Here is a 19,389-nt window from a genome sequence, read left to right on the forward strand (position 1 = left end):
ATGAGTTTTACAAACACTGGACCGATGACTCTGCTGGGTGAGTTTGTGTTCCCCATAATATCAGACGTCCAGTAGTTGCCAGTTGCGTTGAAGTGACACATCATTGATATGTTCTATCTGTAAATTTACTGACTATAAAATGTTGAAATGTAATGTTATAATAACAATAAGGTATTCTATCCGAGCTATAGGTTGCCATAAGCTTCCCAACTGTTTTGATTCTTGCGTAACTGGCGAGTATGATTTGTCGAAACGCGCGTTTCGCGTTCTTTGTTGTAATTATACTTTCTTTGAGTTTGTTTCAAATTTTTTTTTCTTTCAAAATTTGATATTTATCAAAATCACAATTAGAGGTATACGTCGCCGACATTATTTTCGAGCTAATTTATTTGCAAAATTAACATATATTTCAATGATAGTTTAAGAGTTAACAGGTGATCATAGTGGAAAGCACAATTGTGTAAAAAGGCAGAAATCTATCAGAATCAATTTTGAAGTAACGAGTGAAAAAGTATTTATAACTAAGTATTTTTTTTAAAATGTTAACGAATAATGAGTTTCATCGATCGCGAATGTTAAAAGACAACACGTAAGAGGAGCGAAAGAGACCAGACTCATAGCTCGAGAACAAATTGACAACGCTATGGGTACAAAAACAAAAAAAAGACAAATAGACAAATAATAGTACACAAGACATAACATAGAAAATAAAAGACTGAGCAACATGAACCTCACCAAAAACTGGGGTTGATCTCAGGTGTTCCGGAACTGTACAGAGTGCCCCGCTTGGTTCAATCAAGTAATAACTTTGATTTTATGTAGGAACACTCGTAAAACATATATTTTCCTTTCATCTATCGGGATTCTTAAAATTACAAATCATTTTTTCTATAGGTAACTGTTGTAGATAAAGATTCAACCCTTACTAGTAGGTTATGTCAATCATACAACGATCCACACATAACAACATTTGATGGAAAATATTATGACTATATGGATGTTGGTGAATATGTTATGTACAGAAACAGCAGAGGACCATATTGGGTAAGTTTACATGGTTATGATGTTTTTTTAAACCACAGCGGGTATCATTCTCCTTTAGCTATCTAGCTAAGTTTGGAACAAATATATGTATATTCTGTTACAACTCGAGATGCTCATGATGAGGAAACGTATCACTAGGCCACCGAAAGCTGATTTGTTTTTGTTCAGTCTAGGTGGCCGAGTGGTAAAGAGAGCTGAACACAGTGCAGGCGGTGTTGACACGATATAGTATGAGTTTGAATCTTGATGAGGAATGAACGAAAATTTGTAGTTACCTTTCCTCGTCAATTTTTATCTAGCGTCGTAACACAGTACATAATATATATGGTTTGCAGTTTGAACATTACAGATCAGCTGAATTATCTATCGTAGAGGATATTTCAAATAAATGAAGGATGCAGTCACAGAACTTCTGAACCTTGACAGCTTTACGACAGATCTTCTCATTCGGATCACTAATTATATGCTACCGAAATATAAGCATTCTTATTGAATAAAAAAAAATTCTCAGCATTTTTGATATGATAAAGATATCTTGTTATTTAAATCGTGTATTGCATAAAAGTTCAGGAGAACTGCATGTTTTATCAGAACAACTTCAATAATTCAACTATTTCTCGGGTTTCTTTAAATAAAATAACGAATCTAAAAGATAAAAATAGTAAAACTACAGCATGAATGACTGATTTTATAGAAACTGACACAGATTCTTCTGCATTACATTTTTTTTACGTTTTGGTTCAAGTGACTTTTGGAGTTTTCGATACAAAATTGTTCACTGTGCCCTTCTGTTTACATTATTTGAAGATGATAGGCCACACATGTCTATAAATATACCTAAGTGTATATGATGCAATGCAATGATGAAAACAATTTATAATTAATTTATGTTTACCTATAATTTCATTTCTAAAAGGTTCATGCTTTATTTACGAATTGTGTCTATGGTTTGCCCGGTGCATCTTGTCATTGTGGAGTAGCAGTTCGAAGCAGGAATTCATTGTTTGTTTTTAGGACATGTGCAAGAATATCTCGAGACAATGTGTATCTACTCCAACAGCCTCACACTGAAATCCAAACATGTAATGAGAACGATCTGTCAATAGAACACAAGGGTAATAATTACAAGGTGAGCCATATATTTTTAGAACACTACAGTAGATAGTGTCAAAATTGATTTGTATGATTTGATCGGGTCTTTTGTTTATGTATGACCATGCTTATTCTCGTGTTGTAAAATAAGTTAGTGTAATTAAACATGTATACAGAGTTAATTAATATTCAAGAAAAGAATTTATTGTTAAACATCATATTGAGTTATAAAATATGTTTTCTTGGAATCCTTTTTTCATGTTACTCAATCTTTACTTACTTTTTTATATGGTGTTTTGTGTACTTTTATTTGTCTTTTTGTCTTTTTCTGTTTTATATATTGGCGAGTTTTGGATGTGTCTACGGGCCACTCGATATCTCTCGGCCGGAAGTCAGAATAAAATTCTCGGAACGTCTCTAAAGTTTTCTGTCAGTTATACAGGTCTTAACATGTTACTATCTACGTCTTTGATATGGTCCCTTGATGGCCCTTGACGACGCAATTATATTTGTTTTAAAACGACCACTGTGCACTGTGTGTATCTGGGTCAATTATAACGTGGTATTGTCTGTTGTCTCGATAACATGTAAACTAATCATGTTTGAAGATTTAACCACGGGATACTGTGTATTTCATCATACTAGACTTACGGGAGATAACATTCTGGTCAAAATATCAATATTAGATCGGAAAACAGAAAGATAATATTCTTATCAAAAGAATTTAATTCAATCGGAATCAAACAAATATATACAAAATAAATACGGTATTTATGTTTCTGGAGAAACTAACAATGGTTGAAATCAGAATATTTTCAGAGTTACAATTAAAGTATTTTATATGACAAGATACTCTGTTATGATATTTTTAAATATTCATTTGTAAAGGAAACATTAAAATTAAATCTAAATAAATTCTTGCATCCTACAAATAAAAAATGTGTATAAACAATAATCATTATATTTTTACATTAATTATTTCATACCATTTTAGTTTTTATGTTTTATGAGTAATTATTATTTATTTTTTTGTTTTGTAATGTATCCATAAAACTGAAAGTAAGATCAATTTATTAAATATCTAAATTTTAAACGGTCGTGAATAAAAATACTTGTGTGTTTTCAATTCATAAAGCATGATTTTAAATCCTTGCAGCTCACAACAACCAGTACAAATAATCTACAATAATAACAGCAAAATTTAATTACAACTATCGGTTTGCGTTCTCAAAAATTCCGAATAGAATGTCAGGAGTCAAAACATTTAATGTAGGCCGTTTGACATTCGATTTCAAGAATTAGATTAAGATATGTGATGACGCAAATGCGTATTCTTTTCCTGAGTATCAGTGAGATGCTTTCTATTTACTATTTCGTGCGCTAAAATACTACTTGCATGTAATACTATAAAATTCACTCGTGGAAGCTTATTTTCGTTTTCTAAATTCATGACACGGCAGAAAGAGCTTTACATGTGACTTTCAAGCACGGTCATCATTACTAACGGTATTCTGACCTCGAGTTGTTTCTCTTTTGTTTCTTTTTTGAGTCACTGTCCTATTATAAACTTTGACCTTTTCAAAAAGCTTAGGATTGTCTACCCAAGGAATATATTCCTCATGTTAACTTTGTAATGTATTTAGCCTTTTAAATTTTTTCATTCGAGCGTCACTGATGCTTTTTTTTGTAGACTTAACTCGTGTCTGGTGTTTTTTATATCTACATACCTTTTTATATAAATTGGTTATTTTGAAAGTGTAAGTGTGAACAGGTATTCATAAACTTCTGAATTAAGAAATTCTTTGGCAAAACTAAGTTTCTCTGTATAATGTTTGAATAGATTTAAGTAAAATCAGGAAATCCTTAAAATTTTAGATGTTTTATGAGTCCAAAATAATTCTCTTCATAAGAGGTCCCAATCAATTGCATGCCACAGGTTAAACCGCATACAACATCTACCATGAGTAAAGACAGCTTCAAATACGAGTTGAGAATATAAAGGTATTCATTTAGGAAACAAAATATAAAGATATGATAGATAAAATAAATGCATCCAGAATTCCAAATTATAAAGCAAACTGAGTGCATAAATTTATATTGCGATAGGTTTGTGCAATTTGCATAAGGCATCCGGTTAGTAGAAATTAGGATTTGCCAATGGGTTATAATCGGAAAAAATATGTACATTCCCAGTAATATATAAAATAGTCGAGCTTTAAAATAACTATCCAAAATATACTAATGAACACTTTTTATACAAATCAAGTGCACACATCAAAGGAAATATATTTTAAAGAACCTTTATATATTATTATTATATAACATTTAAAAATTCTTTACAAATTGCATTGACATTTTGAGAATAAATCTTTTCTAATATATCCAAGAATTTAGTTTTTTATACCATTTTTGTACCTAATATCTTTAAAATTTTAATAGATAAATAGAATATTTAAAAAAGCAAATACAAAAATACAAAAAAAAATATGCATTTCTGTCCACTTTCTTGAGTTAATAATAGATAAATATAAATTAATAAAGAAAAATGAAAACTGGACAAGGTCTACAAACAGTACAGTTATTCCCCTTTAATGAGATTTTTACTAAACATTTGCCATTGTGGAAGATGCAGGTGAGTGATACATGCTCTTTAGAACCTTTAGTTTTGCTTTACAAAATATTTTTCTGAAGCGTATCTGATGAAGGTCATAAATATAACGTGTTTTAATTGCACGGAAAAAGGTCGCAGTGTTGTTTGTGCTGATGAGCGTACAATGAATTATTTTGTCTGCGAATATGCAATTTAAAATTGTGTATTTTTTTTCTCGGCGTTTAGCTAGTCTAGATGATTTTTCTGATTTATGATGGATTTCTGTCTTAAAACTTTATATGCTTGAAATTATTTGACTTATCCACTTTTTATTACTAGCGTATCTCGTGAAGAATTATACCAGAATACGTATCGTTGGCTCGGAAATTAATATGATTGGCGTTATAACCCTTATGTTTATTTTTCATTATCTTTTCAAAACTGTGTATAACGTTGGTTCATTATTTTCTCTATTATGTTATAGATTACTTTGCCGATTGGAACTGAAATACAATTTACTGTTTCCTATTCCAAGTTTATAACTCGAATTTCCATAAAACCTTCAATTTACGACATCAATGAATCAACAGGACTATGTGGTCTTTTGAGTGTCACAAAAGATAAATCAGACGATCTTACACATCGTTATTTGGGACCAGTCAACAACATCAAAAGTTTTGGAGATTCTTGGCGGTATGTTCTATTCAAAATCTTATTGTTGATTTGATAATGTCTGTTACATAAATTTTTCACTTATGTTTACAATGTCTAAAACAACCCTTTGTGATAATTTGAAAAGTAGCAGGTAGTCATTCTTTCCTTTGGTGTTTTATTTATCAGGAGAGAGATAGTGTGTCTGGTTTTTATTTTGGTTTTATTTTTTGGGGACGGCAAATTAATTTTTGCATTCAGTCACTCTTCTTTTCTTGATTAAGGTCGTTGAAATGGACCCGATAGTTTCATGTTTGGTATGGTATTTTCCCGCAAGATTCTTTGCTTATCTATGTTCTGGTGTGATTGCTTTTTTTCATTTTTGGAAAGTTAACGTCCTCAGACAACAGCTCAAACACATTCCGGTCAACCTACTTCCTCCTGCATACACTCCTATTGCAATTAGAATGTTACAATTCATGGCATAAGCTTGAATTAGTTAAACTATCAATGTAATGTTTTTTATTAAAAATGGACATGTTCTTTATATTATAGAAAAATAAGATGCAAATTCGAAGTACTAAAGAAAGAAAAATAATCTTCAGATAAATATCGCATGTAAATGCATGTACAAACAAAATGAAATACCACATTGACATCATATTTTACAACAGTACCATACCGTCTGTCCAATCGTTTGGCATTAACAAATCACATTTTTTACACCACGCCATAGCAGAAGACACTAACCTGAGGCTATCCTTACACTTTATGGATCTTGTTAGGGTGTGTGTCCTCCTTATTCAATCAGAACTATAAGGATGAACAATTGATACTGATATTACCTAAGTCTTACGCCCACAATCATAAATTGGTTAACCAGATTCAATGTGTCTGTGTCGCAACTCACCTACGACTTGTTTTAGTAGTGTTAGATCTTCTGATACCAGACTAATCGTATGATGTGTTTTGATACCGATTTTGACATATTCCTAAATGTGAGAAATAAAAATGATTACTACATGGCTTTCGACGCACCTCATAACACTCCTTTTTGGTCCATGTGATTTCTATATTTTTGTTTTGTTTTATCATGATTTGTATTTTATGGATGAATTTCTGCTGAAATTATCTTTTGTTAGTTCTTTGGACGGGTTTGATGTGGAGAGAGATGTTTACCTCGTGTCTCTCTAATTATATATATATATATATTAACGTTTTGTTCCTTGGTTATATATGTTTCCTGAAGTACTTGTCCATTATTGCAATCTCTGACAATCAACATTCTAGCTTGGGTTAGTTTTAATGTAACTTTTGGATATTTCATCTCTTCGATAATTAACGGTGTTAACTATGTGAATTGCTGTTTGTTTGTTTATTCTACGTTTTGTAGAAGAATAGAGGTGGGTTAAGATATCTCAAAACACAATTAACCCTATCCCACCCACGTTTGTGTCTGTCCCAAGTTCGGAACCTATAGCCTTTGTTAGTCTTGTGTTTATTTATGTGTTTCGGGGTTAAGTGTGACATCCATTTTCACTTAACTAATTCACATTTTTATTAAGGATCATTATGAATTCATTCCGGGTGCGCACTTTCCCGCAATGTAAAAGACCCATTGGTGGCCTAGAGCTGTTTTCTGCCCTTTGTTCGGGTTGTTATCTCTTTGAAACATTCATCATTTCCATTCTCAATTCTATTTGTTAGAGTCTCGAAACGATGATCACGTTCAAAATGTCAAAGTGGTTTGAGACGAAAACATGTAATCTATGCATAAGAAATTGAAATTTTGTTTTACATATTTTCTCTGTCTTGGGACAAACATTCCCTTTTTAATAACAGTACAGAAACAACTTTTTCTTAAATCTACGTTGCTGTTATTTTTTATTTACTAATCTTAGAAAGAATATTTTTATTTTCAATATCCTCTAATCCAACAATTAATTTGCCCTCTCTCTCTCTTTTCGCTTTCTTATAATTTAATTGTCGGTGCCTACTTTCTTTATTATTGCAGAATTGATCCGATTGTCATGCCAGACGAGCAACTTTTTGTAAACGAACCTTCTTTCCAAAAACAATATATTGTCATCGACGATTCGGAGGAAAATATATCTCAAACCAATGGCACTGCGCAATATTGTGTCTGCGACAAAGAAGCCAACCCGACTGATGATCTGGATCAGTTTTATACAGTCCAGTGTAATTTGACAGACAGTACACAATATTGTTCATCGGATGAACAATCTACAAGCAATAAAGACAATTCTATACCATCTTTTGTCACGTCTTGTTATACTACTTCAAGGTTGTTATACTACTGTCATTGTTTAATTATTGTTGAAATATACGGGGTAGTTGTTTTGAAAGTGGAATGAATAAACTCAATAAGTTATTAAGAAAATCTGATAGGGTTATAATAGAAGCTGACATAATGACATTCTCCAGATTATTGTTTAATATTTAAACTGGTTAAATGTGGGAAAACGAGTTTAATATCAACAGGCAATACTTGTATTTAACCAGTTTAATGCTATGGTTCCTAACTATTTACAAAAACACTTTCATCTTACAGTTAGTCAAAATTATAATTTACGTTCAGCTGATGAAAACTATTAAATCATCCGAAGCTAAAAATTATTTTGTTAAAGAAAACATATACATATGCTGGTTTCCAAATATGGAGCAGTTTACCACAAAAAATAAAGATAAGTACCGCACTTGTATCTTTTAAAACAAAATTTTACAATTTTTTCATATATTGTACAAATAAATATGCCTTTTCATTATTATCTATTTACAATTGCATATTTTGTATACATCATTAAATTATTGTATTTCATACATATGCTATCATTATTATTTTGAGGACTCTCAGGAAGATAAGTTTTACCTAATTGGATTTTCCTCTTTAAATAAAAATTATTTATGAATTTATTTAAGGAAAAAGCGGTCTTTAACTCATAGTATACATCGACGTAGCGTGACCGATTCTGATGATGTCATCGACGTTCCATCCCTTGAATATGATGAAGATGCACTGAATATTTCTGTGAATACCACGGTAAATATGTTCTGTTAAAGGATAAGATACTTACTTGGGATTAAATGGGATTGGGTGCCTAAAGATTAAAGAAAAATGTTCTTAGCAGAGCACTAAAGAATGTTCATCATTGTATTATGCAACACAAATTGCGTCGATGTTCATGTGTAAACTTTATAGACTTAGAACTTTACATATTGAACATATACCTGGCGTATATGAAAACCACTCGGTAATCCCTTGGTATGTTTTATGTTGTTGTTTCCCAATTTATTAAAATAAAGATGTTAACAGAGGAAAACAATGTTGCAAATAAATTGGATTAATAATGAATTCTTCTGACTTTTCAGTCTCGTTATAATCTCGTTCTCGAATGATTTTCAAGACATAGGATACCAGTGGAAATCATCAATGAATTAAAAATATTAAATTCAAACTTAAATATCTAAAAAAAAATGTGTATTTACAATAAGTAGTTTAGAGTTAAAAAGTAAAATCACAAAAATACTGAACTCCAAATAAAATTCAGAATTGAAAGTCTCTAATCAAATGGCAAAATCAAAAACTCTACCACATCAAACGAATGGATAACAACTGACATACTCCTGACTTGGTACAGGCATTTTCCTATGCAGAAAATGGTGGATTGAACCTGGTTTTAAAGCGCTATTCATCTCACGTGTATGACAGTCGCATCAAACTCCATTATATTTACAAAGATGCGTGAACAAAACAATCAGACGTAATAGGTAAAAATGAGAAAAATAGGGACACAGCAGTCAACATTGTGTTATAATCTTAATCATTTTAAAAACAAACAAATATGTAACAAAGAAGCACAAACAGGCATATATCAAATGTAACAACCTCATTCATTGCTTCTTCATTATAACATGTTATTAATCTGCGTTAAATCCACTTAAAGGGATTGAAAGAGTTGAATAAACTTTTCAAATTTCATAACCAATCAAATCAAGTTAAGAAAAAAGTTTAATTCTAGAAATTATTGGATCCTAAGAATTGTACATCCTTAATTGATTTTTTTATCAATGTGTAGCAAAGGTTATCATTTTTTTACTATCAGTACCACAAGCTTCTAATGTAATTATATAAATAGCTAGTGAAAACAAAACTGCATGCATATGCACATATATGTCAATTATAATAGTCCATTATTAGAATGGCTCATACATTTTTTGACAGAAACAGTTCATTGATCTTTTATCTGAATCTGCGACATGATGTCCATTGACCAAAGAGAAGTCTTTTTGTAAAACAAATGTGTAGACTCTTGGTTTTCGATATTATATCTACAACAACTACATAGTAACATCGATCATACCTTAATAGTGTCAACAACTAGATTTGTTTTCAAAATCAATATCGGATGCAAATAGAAGTGTAATTGAAATTATTTCTGCTAAATGTAAGATATGTAAAATAAAAATGCAGTTTAATAATATAAAAAGAATACCGACGCAATTTTTTTTTTTTAAACTCATAAAAAATATCAAGCTTCAATGAAAAAAAGGTAATGATTGTTCCATGTGAAATTATAGATAAGATAATTTTAATAAAGATAATATAATGCATGCTTTAATGACTATTGTATCATGCATATCCTTCAAATTTTGAAAGGAACGAGAATTCCAGAATGGTTGGACTCAGGAGGAAGCAAATAAAACCTGTACAGAAAAAATTCAGAATGCAATACCAACTGAATTACTTGACAATGTAAATGGGCTGAGTAATGAGGACTATATAAAGTCATGTATTGAGGATATTAAAGTAAGAAACAGTTTTTAGTGGACATACATATTGTAATAATAGACTGTACATTGATTTAGTTTATGACCAGATTCTGCAAAATATCTGAGTACATAGCAATTCCGTTCTATACTTATTGTTTATATTGCAGAGCATACGACCGTACGGACTGCCGATCGATGACCTATAGTTGCATAAATCTTCTAATTTTTGACACCAGCATCATTCATATCTGCGTGCACAATTTAAAATAGTTAAATGAGTACACACAGGCAATTAATTTTTTATGCAATTTTATTTTGTTAAAAACGCAGAAAAAAAAAGAAAAACATTTGTGATTCATAAAAAATAGTGTTTCATTTTGCTGATTTTAGCTTACTGCAGACACCACATTTGCACAGGACACAGTCGGAGCAATGCAGACTTACACTTTAATGGAAGTTTCAAGAAATGAAACATTGGCTTTAACAGATATAAACAATGGGTCTCAAAGCATTTTGGAATATGTAACCAGTTTACTATGTGCTAACAACTGCAGTGAAAATGGAAATTGCACATCAAGTATTGTTCTTTGATTTAATAGAACTTTTTTCTTTTCATTTTATTCATTTATGTCTTTTATCAGTAACGGTGCACACATTTGTATACTTGTAAACATTTTTTCTGTTAGTTTATTATCGTTAGTTCCAGACGATTGTTCCGGGCAACAGTTCATTCCTTGTGTTAATGAAAATACCTGCTGACCTCGACTCCAGTAAAAAACTATACTTCCTGACGTAATAAACTTTTTTGTTTTTAAAGTAGAAAATTTAATTCTAATGGTTACTCTAATTTCATAATGAAATCCATGTGATTTCGTTATCGATCGTAATTGTATTTGATGATACTGAGTATATTTAATCTTTTTTTTCGTGTTCTGTTCATTTCATTTTTTTATATGTCATCTTTATGTTGTCTTTTAAAATATTTTATTTATAGAAATAAAGTAAAATTACTGTTCATGTTTTTCTACGTGTAGGCGTATGTTCGTGTTACGACGGTTACATTGGAGATGACTGTTCAATATCAACTTCAGTAGCTCCTTCCAATATCAGTTTACCCTTAAATGGTTTATGTGGAACACGTACTAGAGCTTGTGCTAAGACAAACATAATTGGCACGTTTCCTTCTTCAGATGTATGGTGCAGGCGAAGACATTTTCAGGTTGTACATCAATATATATCTATTTTTTTTTTAAGTAGAATATCCGGCTGGCAGATTATTTTACATATACATGCAACGTTTAATAAGCTTATTCTCGGGTGTTCATATCTATTTTTTCGTCCTATCCTTGATAAAATAAAACATTTCCTTTTTTTATAAGTAAACAATAAACGCAGTTAAAAATATAAATTGCATTCATTCTTATAAGAACCAAAATGTATGACGAAAAACTATGATCATGTATTATAAAAAGTAAAATCACAAAAATACTGAACTCAGAGGAAAATCTAATCGGAAAGTCCATACTCACATGGCAAAATCAAATGACAAAACACATCAAAAACAAATGGACAAGAACTGTCATATTCCTGACTTGGTACAGGCATTTTCAAATGTAGAAAATGGTGGATTAAACCTGGTTTTATAGCGCTAACCCTCTCACTTTGATGACAGTCTCTGCAAATTCCGTTATATTTACAATGATGTGTTATACCACTGTCAAAATTGAGCTATTTAAAGATTCTAAATGATGTTCTTTTCAAACTAGCTGCTTCAGACGTCAGAATTGCCTTTCTATGTTTGCCTTCATCAGGAAAGCATAAAAGCTGAGGATGTAAATATATTTAAAGAGATATGTGACAAAAGGGATCTTGATAGAATTGCTTGAAAGAAAAAAGAGGGACGAAAGATACCAGAGGGACACTCTTGAGCCTTTGTTTTTTTAAGAATATTTAAACTTATCGACGATGTTTTATATACACAAATGTTGTAGAGCAGATCATTACTCACTTACTTCTGGTGTGAAGATTCCATCGGGGCAAACAGTCCTCTAGTAGCAGTGTCTAGTATCTAGAAACAAATAATCTTTTAATAGTATTCTTGTTAAACAATATCTACTTAGTTTTATTGTTATAAAAACTTAATCTTCAATAACGATTTTCTAGAGTTATCTTCATCAGGAACGATCACAAAGCCAACAATTGCAGAGCAAGAATATTTTAAGTACCGAAACATGTGAAGAGTTACATAATCAAAAAGGGACAATAATATTAGCCAATACTAGAGATCAAGTTTTCCTCAGGGAGATTTAAGAAATTGTACAAATGAGACTCAACTAATTATCAATTTGATCACAAAGAAAATCCCAATATTTACTTGTATTTTTGTTGTCCAAATCGGAATTAACAACCTCTCTATTTTTTGTTTATAGATAATGAACGACTCAATGGTTTATACATCTAGCGCAGATGTTATAAAGGCTGAATATAGAAATGCTTTCATGGTATCCGTCAATTTACAATCATCCAGAAGAAAACGGTCATTACCAGATGTTTTGGCGGCGGAAGGATATGAACTAAGTCTTTCCAATGATGGCATTCATTTTGGAGAATCAGTCAATATCATAATATATGATGAGGAATGTAGTTCTTGTAATACAACAACTATGATTTGTGTAGTTTTGGTAAATATACTTATATGGATTATAATGCTATAAGATAAATATGTACTATAATCGACAGCATGTTAACTAATTGGACCCGGTCTTTTAATAAACAAATAATATCAATATATCAATCACGTTCATTCGAGATGACGTTTTAACTTCGCTGAACCAAAATTGTTTCCAAAAAGACACTTCTTTCCTACTTTTAAATGTGATTGCACTGTATAATCTTGACCTTCACATTAACCTCAACGTTTCCCATTGTAAATCCGACATCTGATTCTGTGCAGGATCATTCAATTCATTACATTCGTATCTTTCCGGTTATCTGCGTGTCATTGGTGCAATACAGTTTTCCGCGTTTTACAGTAGCATATATTTTGCAGTTGAATATCTTTTGCAGAAGAATATTTCTCTAGAATAACCTAGCAATTGATGGAAAGTTCCTAGTGGTTACCAAAATATATAAATAAATTGAACTTGAATCTCCAAGGTTACAATTCCTGTTATAACACAGTCAAATTCCACAATTGAAAATCGCCTAGTAAAAAATATCATCTCGAATAAACGAAATTGATGGTTTAAAAATATTTGATAAAAATACGGTTTCATTTTTTTACATGAAGTCGACTTTTTTTATGACCTGATAATCGTTATTTTTATTGGTGTTTTTTTTTTTGTTTTTTTTTTTTTTTTGTTTTTTTTTTTTTTTTGTTTAGCAGTGGGTAAAATGACAATAGTTTCATGAATATAAAATGCAGATTAAAACAAGTATTAATTTTGAACAACTGACATTCAATATACAATGATGCCCGGTACAAAAGATGAATATCCAAAATCGTCAACCCGAAAAGATAATTTCCCATAAAACTTGGGGGTGCCCTTAGTGAAATAAACTTTTAGTACAAATATAAAAATAAGAAGATGTGGTACAACTTGCATTGAAATAACTCTTCATAAGAGACCAAATGACATAGAAATCAACAACTATAGGTCACAGAACAGCTTTAACACAGAACAAAGGCTTTACCGCATAACCAGCTATCAAATGCCCAAAAATTGCAAAACAGATATGTCACACAGCAACAAACGATAACTACATAACAGACTCTTGACTTGGGACAGGCACATACATAATAGGATGGGGTTCAACCCGTTGACGGTACCAACCGTTCCTCTAACATTGGAGAGTAATGTAACAGTACAAACTAAAAACAAACTATAAAAGCAGTTGAAAAAGGTTTTAAAAGTGCAGATTTGTTAGTACATGCAGTTACTGACAACTAGTCTAAAGCAAACTAATAACAAATAATAAAAATCATGCATCAAAGACTAAATTATCAATCAGTACATATCCAACATTTAATGGATTTAGTGTAAAGATGTCAAAGAAAACATGACCTTGTGCAATGCCAAGATACAGATACAGATATCGACAAATTTTGAACCATGAATCTGTATATGTGTATAAAACAGTATTTAGTTTGATTTTAAATTACTGATAACAAAATCAATATCAATAACAATAAAAACAATATTCAAGTTCTTATTACAGTATTGAAGTGTTAACTTTTAGAAAAAGCTTATTTAAAGGATCGATAAGTTTACCTCCATGTCCTGAACCAAGTCATCAATATAGCAGCTGTTATTGAATAGTTCGTGTTTATGTATGTGGGCGTTTGTTTTTGTTGCACTTCAGTGTTCCTGTTGTTCATTTGTTTTCATCTTACAGTTGATTGGTTTTCCCCGGCTTTAGTTTGTAACCTGGATTTGTTTTATCTCAATCGATTAATGACCTTTGAACACCGGTATACAACTGTTGCCTTTATTTATCCGGATTGTTTCTGAATTTCCGGGCTCGGTAAATAACATCTCCGTAAACATTTTAGGGCTGGATATTTATCGCTTTTAATGGGTCACAATTGTTCAATTATACTTGTTGAAGGGCCTTGAAGACTCATTTACCTTAATGTAGTTTCAGATTGTCAAACACTTACGTTAGGTAATTAGTATGTGTCGAAGAATATCTCGTATGTATAACAAAGGTAGACTCTTTCTGTAAACAAATGATGGTACTGAAAAGGACTGTTGATGAGAGATATATGCACTGGATGAATTTATAAGTCATGTTTCCACGTCACTAAATTGGCTTCTAACATGACTGTTGACATTTTTGCATAAATTCGTCTGTGACGTCATGTTGATTGCAGATAGCTCATATCTAAATCAAAAAGCGCAAAAATTTATTCACCGGTGAATAATAGGGTTACTCTTCGGTCGATGTAAGTTATTATCGTGTTACACAATATAATTGCTTATCATATATGTGAGGTATAATAATAGATTTCATTTGATAATACACTGTTAGTCTCGATATTATAACAATTTTGGATTTATGTATAACTACTTTCATTAATACGATGAATAACTTTCTATGACAACATTTTATACATTAAGGAATCATGTCCAGATATGACAACACAAGTTACCGTTGCTACTACTGACCGATCTTCAACAGAACAGGAAACAACAACTGAACAAATATCTACAGCCGACAAAACTACTACAGAACAGGAAACAACAACTGAACAAATATCTACAGCCGACAAAACTACTACAGTGTCTGAACCAACAACGATTGAAGACGGAACAACAACAGTCCCTATAACAACAACTGAAGAGACGACAGTTCCAATAACTACAACAACTGAAGAGAAAATAACTACAACTCCTGCAGCGACGACAACGGAAGAGAGAACATCTACAGTTCCCGAAGCGACGACAACGGAAAAGAGAACATCTACAGTCCCTATAACAACAACTGAAGAGAAAACAACCACAACCCAAATAACTACAACAACTGAAGATGAAACAACTACAACAACTGAAGATGAAACAACTACAACACCTGTAACAACAACTGTAGAGAAAACAACTACAGTTCCTATAACAACAACAAATAACGAGAGAATAACCACAGCCTTTATGACAACTGAAAAAAAAACAAGCACAGAACAAATAACAACAACTGAAGAAAAGACAAGTACTAAACAAATAACAACTACTGATGAAAAAATAACCACTGTCCTTATATCAGACGAAGAGAAAACATCCACAGTAACTTCAACAACTAATGGAGAGAAAACAATCACAGTCCCTATTACGGCAAATGGTGAGAAAACTACAGAGAAAACTTCAAATGTAGGGAAAACTACAACTGAAGAGAAAACTACAACTGAAGAGAAAACTACAACTGAAAAGAAAACAACCACTGTCCCTATACAAACGACAACAGGAGACGAAACAACTACCGTTCCTGAAGCGACGACAATGGAAGATAAACAAAGTATATCCCCTTTATCAACACCAGGAGAGGATACGATGCTCTTTGAAGTGTCGTTTTTTCTTTTACACTTGTCAAATTTGTTTAACATGTCAAGTCACATATCAAAAAGTGCTTTAAACAGACTGTTATACTTCACCTACCAATTGAATTTAGGTGTCAATCTTAATTACAATGTCTTAGCAAACAACCAAACAAATTTGGCAAGCAATGCATTTTAACAAATGAACAAATGATGCAGGTTGGCCACGTTGAATTTTTTTTTCAGTAGTTCAAATAAAAATATCATTGTATTGTCAAACTTGCTAATTTCTTAAATTCATTACGAAAAAACTATGGCCAAAAGTGAATAGAATACAGTCATGAAAGAAATGAAACACACCTAGAAACGTTCATTGATAATTCCGTACATGGCTTGTTGCTTTTCATTAGAATGGTAAAGCTCCGAGTAATCAGAGTAGACTGTCCTATTTTTAAAAAAGAATACACTTTCTCTGAAAGATTAATGTCAACTGTCTCTTTTTATGTGAATGTGGAGTAATTGTGCAAACGATTGTGTAGTCAATCAAATTTTCCCACGTTAAGTTAATGAATTAGTAATTTTTCTACAGATTCGATGACCATTAAACTTTCAAATGTGTGAGACTATTTATTAGAACAGATTCATAAGCTAAAATTGATCTATCAACGATTTCCCGATTGTTTTATGATTTGGCAATTATAATTGCTGCTATGTGACAGTTTTGATAGATAGACTCGGAGTTCAAGTTTTGCTCTGTCATTCTAATAAAAACGTTTTGTTTGAAACAATACATATATAGGTTTTAGGATGCATGTTTCAATGCAGAAATATTATTACTACTATTCCACAAGATCATACATGACATTGTCAAACTAGGCAAACACAATTTTATATTTTTTACAGAAAACGACAAAATAAGATACTATGGAGGAATAGTAGGCAGTTCCATTGCTGCCTTCCTCATCCTGATTGGTATTGTGTTGCTCTGTTGCAAGATAACACTTTCAAAAGCAAGGTAATTTTAAGTTTTAGTAGTAGAACTGATTAATACATAACAAGTAAAAGTCGTTCTTCTCGTCATATAGCTATCAAAGGTACCAGGATTATAATTAAGTACGCCTGACTCGCGCGTTTCGTCTACATAAGACTCATCAGTGACGCTAATATCGAAATATTTATAATGCTAAACAAGTACAAAGTTGAAGAGCATTGAGGATTCAAAATTCCAAAAAGTTGTGCCAAATACGGCTAAAGTAATCTATGCCTGGGTTAAGAGAATCCTTAGTTTTTTCGAAAAATTCAAAGTTTTGTAAACAGGAAATTTATAAAAATGACCAAATTATTGATATTCATACATATGTGAATTACAATATTGCGTTTGCATCGATAAATCATTCTGAATAAACGTTGCTTTTTTAACGATAATTGATTGATCTTTTCACCATGATACTTTGAAATATAAGCGTAAATATGTTTACTGTCTTGCTATGACGAAGGATCGTTTTAATAAATATGAATTATGTTTAAATGTTAACATATATTGCCAGATCTAATGACAAGACAGAAGGAATAATTCGAGTCAGGAATTTTGAAAATTGGACTTTCTACTCAGGCCAATCTAAAAAGTCAGCCAAGGAGATTCCGAATGGATCGCTGAATTTTGGGTTAGCAACAAGATTTAATAGCCGCGAAAATCAACAGACAGGGTCTTAAGTTGTCAGATATAATGCTGGTGCAGCATACGGGTAATATTCGCCAAATTGTACTGGCATTAATGTATATAAAGATTAGTGAACAGCCGAATAGTGATGTTTCCTCAAAGTTGAGAACATTTCAAACTTTAACACAACCCTGCACCGTCATTAAGTTATGACAGAAGAATTTCGTATATTGTTATTTTCATATAATCTAATATAGCGTGTTCAAGAAAATTATTATAAATGTATAATAATTATTGATACAAGTTACTTTATGCTAGTTGTCATGAAATTCGCCAGCAGTCTTTGTCAAGTTTGGTTTTCATAATTTGGGATTTACTTAGTCAGTCTATGAATATAATAAGTTTGGTAGAGTTTCAAAATCTTTAATAGCTGCATCAAAAGTGTCTGAGCAGATAGTTGACGAACCAGTGATATGTCAAAAAACCTCTCGTCATTTTTCTTCAAAGTTCATCGGAAGGTATCAAGACCTTGTTGATAAATATTCCGTATCAACTTTACAAATAATACATGATGGTAAATACATGTTCTTGAAGCAGATATTCTGGTTACTGACATTGTCTGTCGTCTTAATAACGGGTTATACTATTCTTTTATTTGTCTTTATGCATATTACTTTTATTGTTAAGTCCCTACATCCCGTCATTGTGTTATTATTCCATGATAATTCTCGTATTTTTGTCTTCAATTTTTGATAATGTGCTTTGTCGATATGCCTTTTGCTGTTTCTTTGATACATATGAATTGGCTAGGTACTTATACATCCCGTTATTGTGCTTTTGTAAAACAATTTTGTATTATTGTTTTTCATTTTTGCAAATGATCTTTGTCAATTACCTTTTTATGTTTCTTTGATACATATAAAACGTGGTTTGTACTTATACATCCCGTCAATGTGTTATTGTACTATGTAGATTTGTGTATTCTTGTCTTAATTGTTGCTTATAATTTTGATATATATGCCATGTTGTGCTTTGTCTGTTGTATATTTGTATGTTTTTATATAGATTAATACTACAATACAAGATTGACTACTGTACCTCTGTTTCTGATATTTAGGCAAATTCTGTTTGTTTTGTTCACAAGTCGTTATCAAAATAATGGGATTTGATACATCTGTTAAACAATTGAGAGCTATATCTGGCTTTTAAACCGGGTTTATTCCACATTTTTCTACATTAGAAAATGTCTGTACCGGGACAGAAAGTGACACTTGATGTGTTTGAACTTTTGATTTTGCTACATGATTAGCAAATTTCCTTTTTTTTTTATTTTCCTTGAAGTTTTTTTTCACTATTTTTGTGAATTTACTTTTTGCTTATATAAGAGGAATGATTAATATTATAACAACAAAATCTGTTCTGTCAACTTTCAACTTCTTTTATTTCGACATCTTGGATTGTTAAAAGACACCCAATGTAACCTCAATGCTCTTCAACTTTTTACTTGTTTGGCTTTACATCTTTTTTTATATG

At 31.4% G+C, this 19,389-nt stretch overlaps 1 protein-coding gene across 1 annotated transcript in view; it reads left to right on the forward strand.

Annotated features, from left to right (window-relative positions):
- LOC139499331 (von Willebrand factor D and EGF domain-containing protein-like) overlaps positions 1–18,953 on the forward strand; it is a 39,920-nt gene extending 20,967 nt beyond the window's left edge. The window contains exons 9-20 of the mRNA XM_071288004.1: positions 895–1,044; positions 1,961–2,173; positions 5,211–5,419; positions 7,392–7,682; positions 8,318–8,438; positions 10,056–10,205; positions 10,559–10,745; positions 11,203–11,387; positions 12,598–12,849; positions 15,289–16,177; positions 17,100–17,211; positions 17,744–18,953. Coding sequence (XP_071144105.1) covers positions 895–1,044; positions 1,961–2,173; positions 5,211–5,419; positions 7,392–7,682; positions 8,318–8,438; positions 10,056–10,205; positions 10,559–10,745; positions 11,203–11,387; positions 12,598–12,849; positions 15,289–16,177; positions 17,100–17,211; positions 17,744–17,909 — 2,925 coding nt within the window. The 3' untranslated portion in view covers positions 17,910–18,953. The remainder of the gene's footprint in view (positions 1–894; positions 1,045–1,960; positions 2,174–5,210; positions 5,420–7,391; positions 7,683–8,317; positions 8,439–10,055; positions 10,206–10,558; positions 10,746–11,202; positions 11,388–12,597; positions 12,850–15,288; positions 16,178–17,099; positions 17,212–17,743) is intronic.
- Positions 18,954–19,389: the final 436 nt, after the last annotated feature.

The sequence above is a fragment of the Mytilus edulis genome, chromosome 1 (genome assembly GCF_963676685.1).
Source record: "Mytilus edulis chromosome 1, xbMytEdul2.2, whole genome shotgun sequence".
NCBI classification, from domain to species: domain Eukaryota; kingdom Metazoa; phylum Mollusca; class Bivalvia; order Mytilida; family Mytilidae; genus Mytilus; species Mytilus edulis.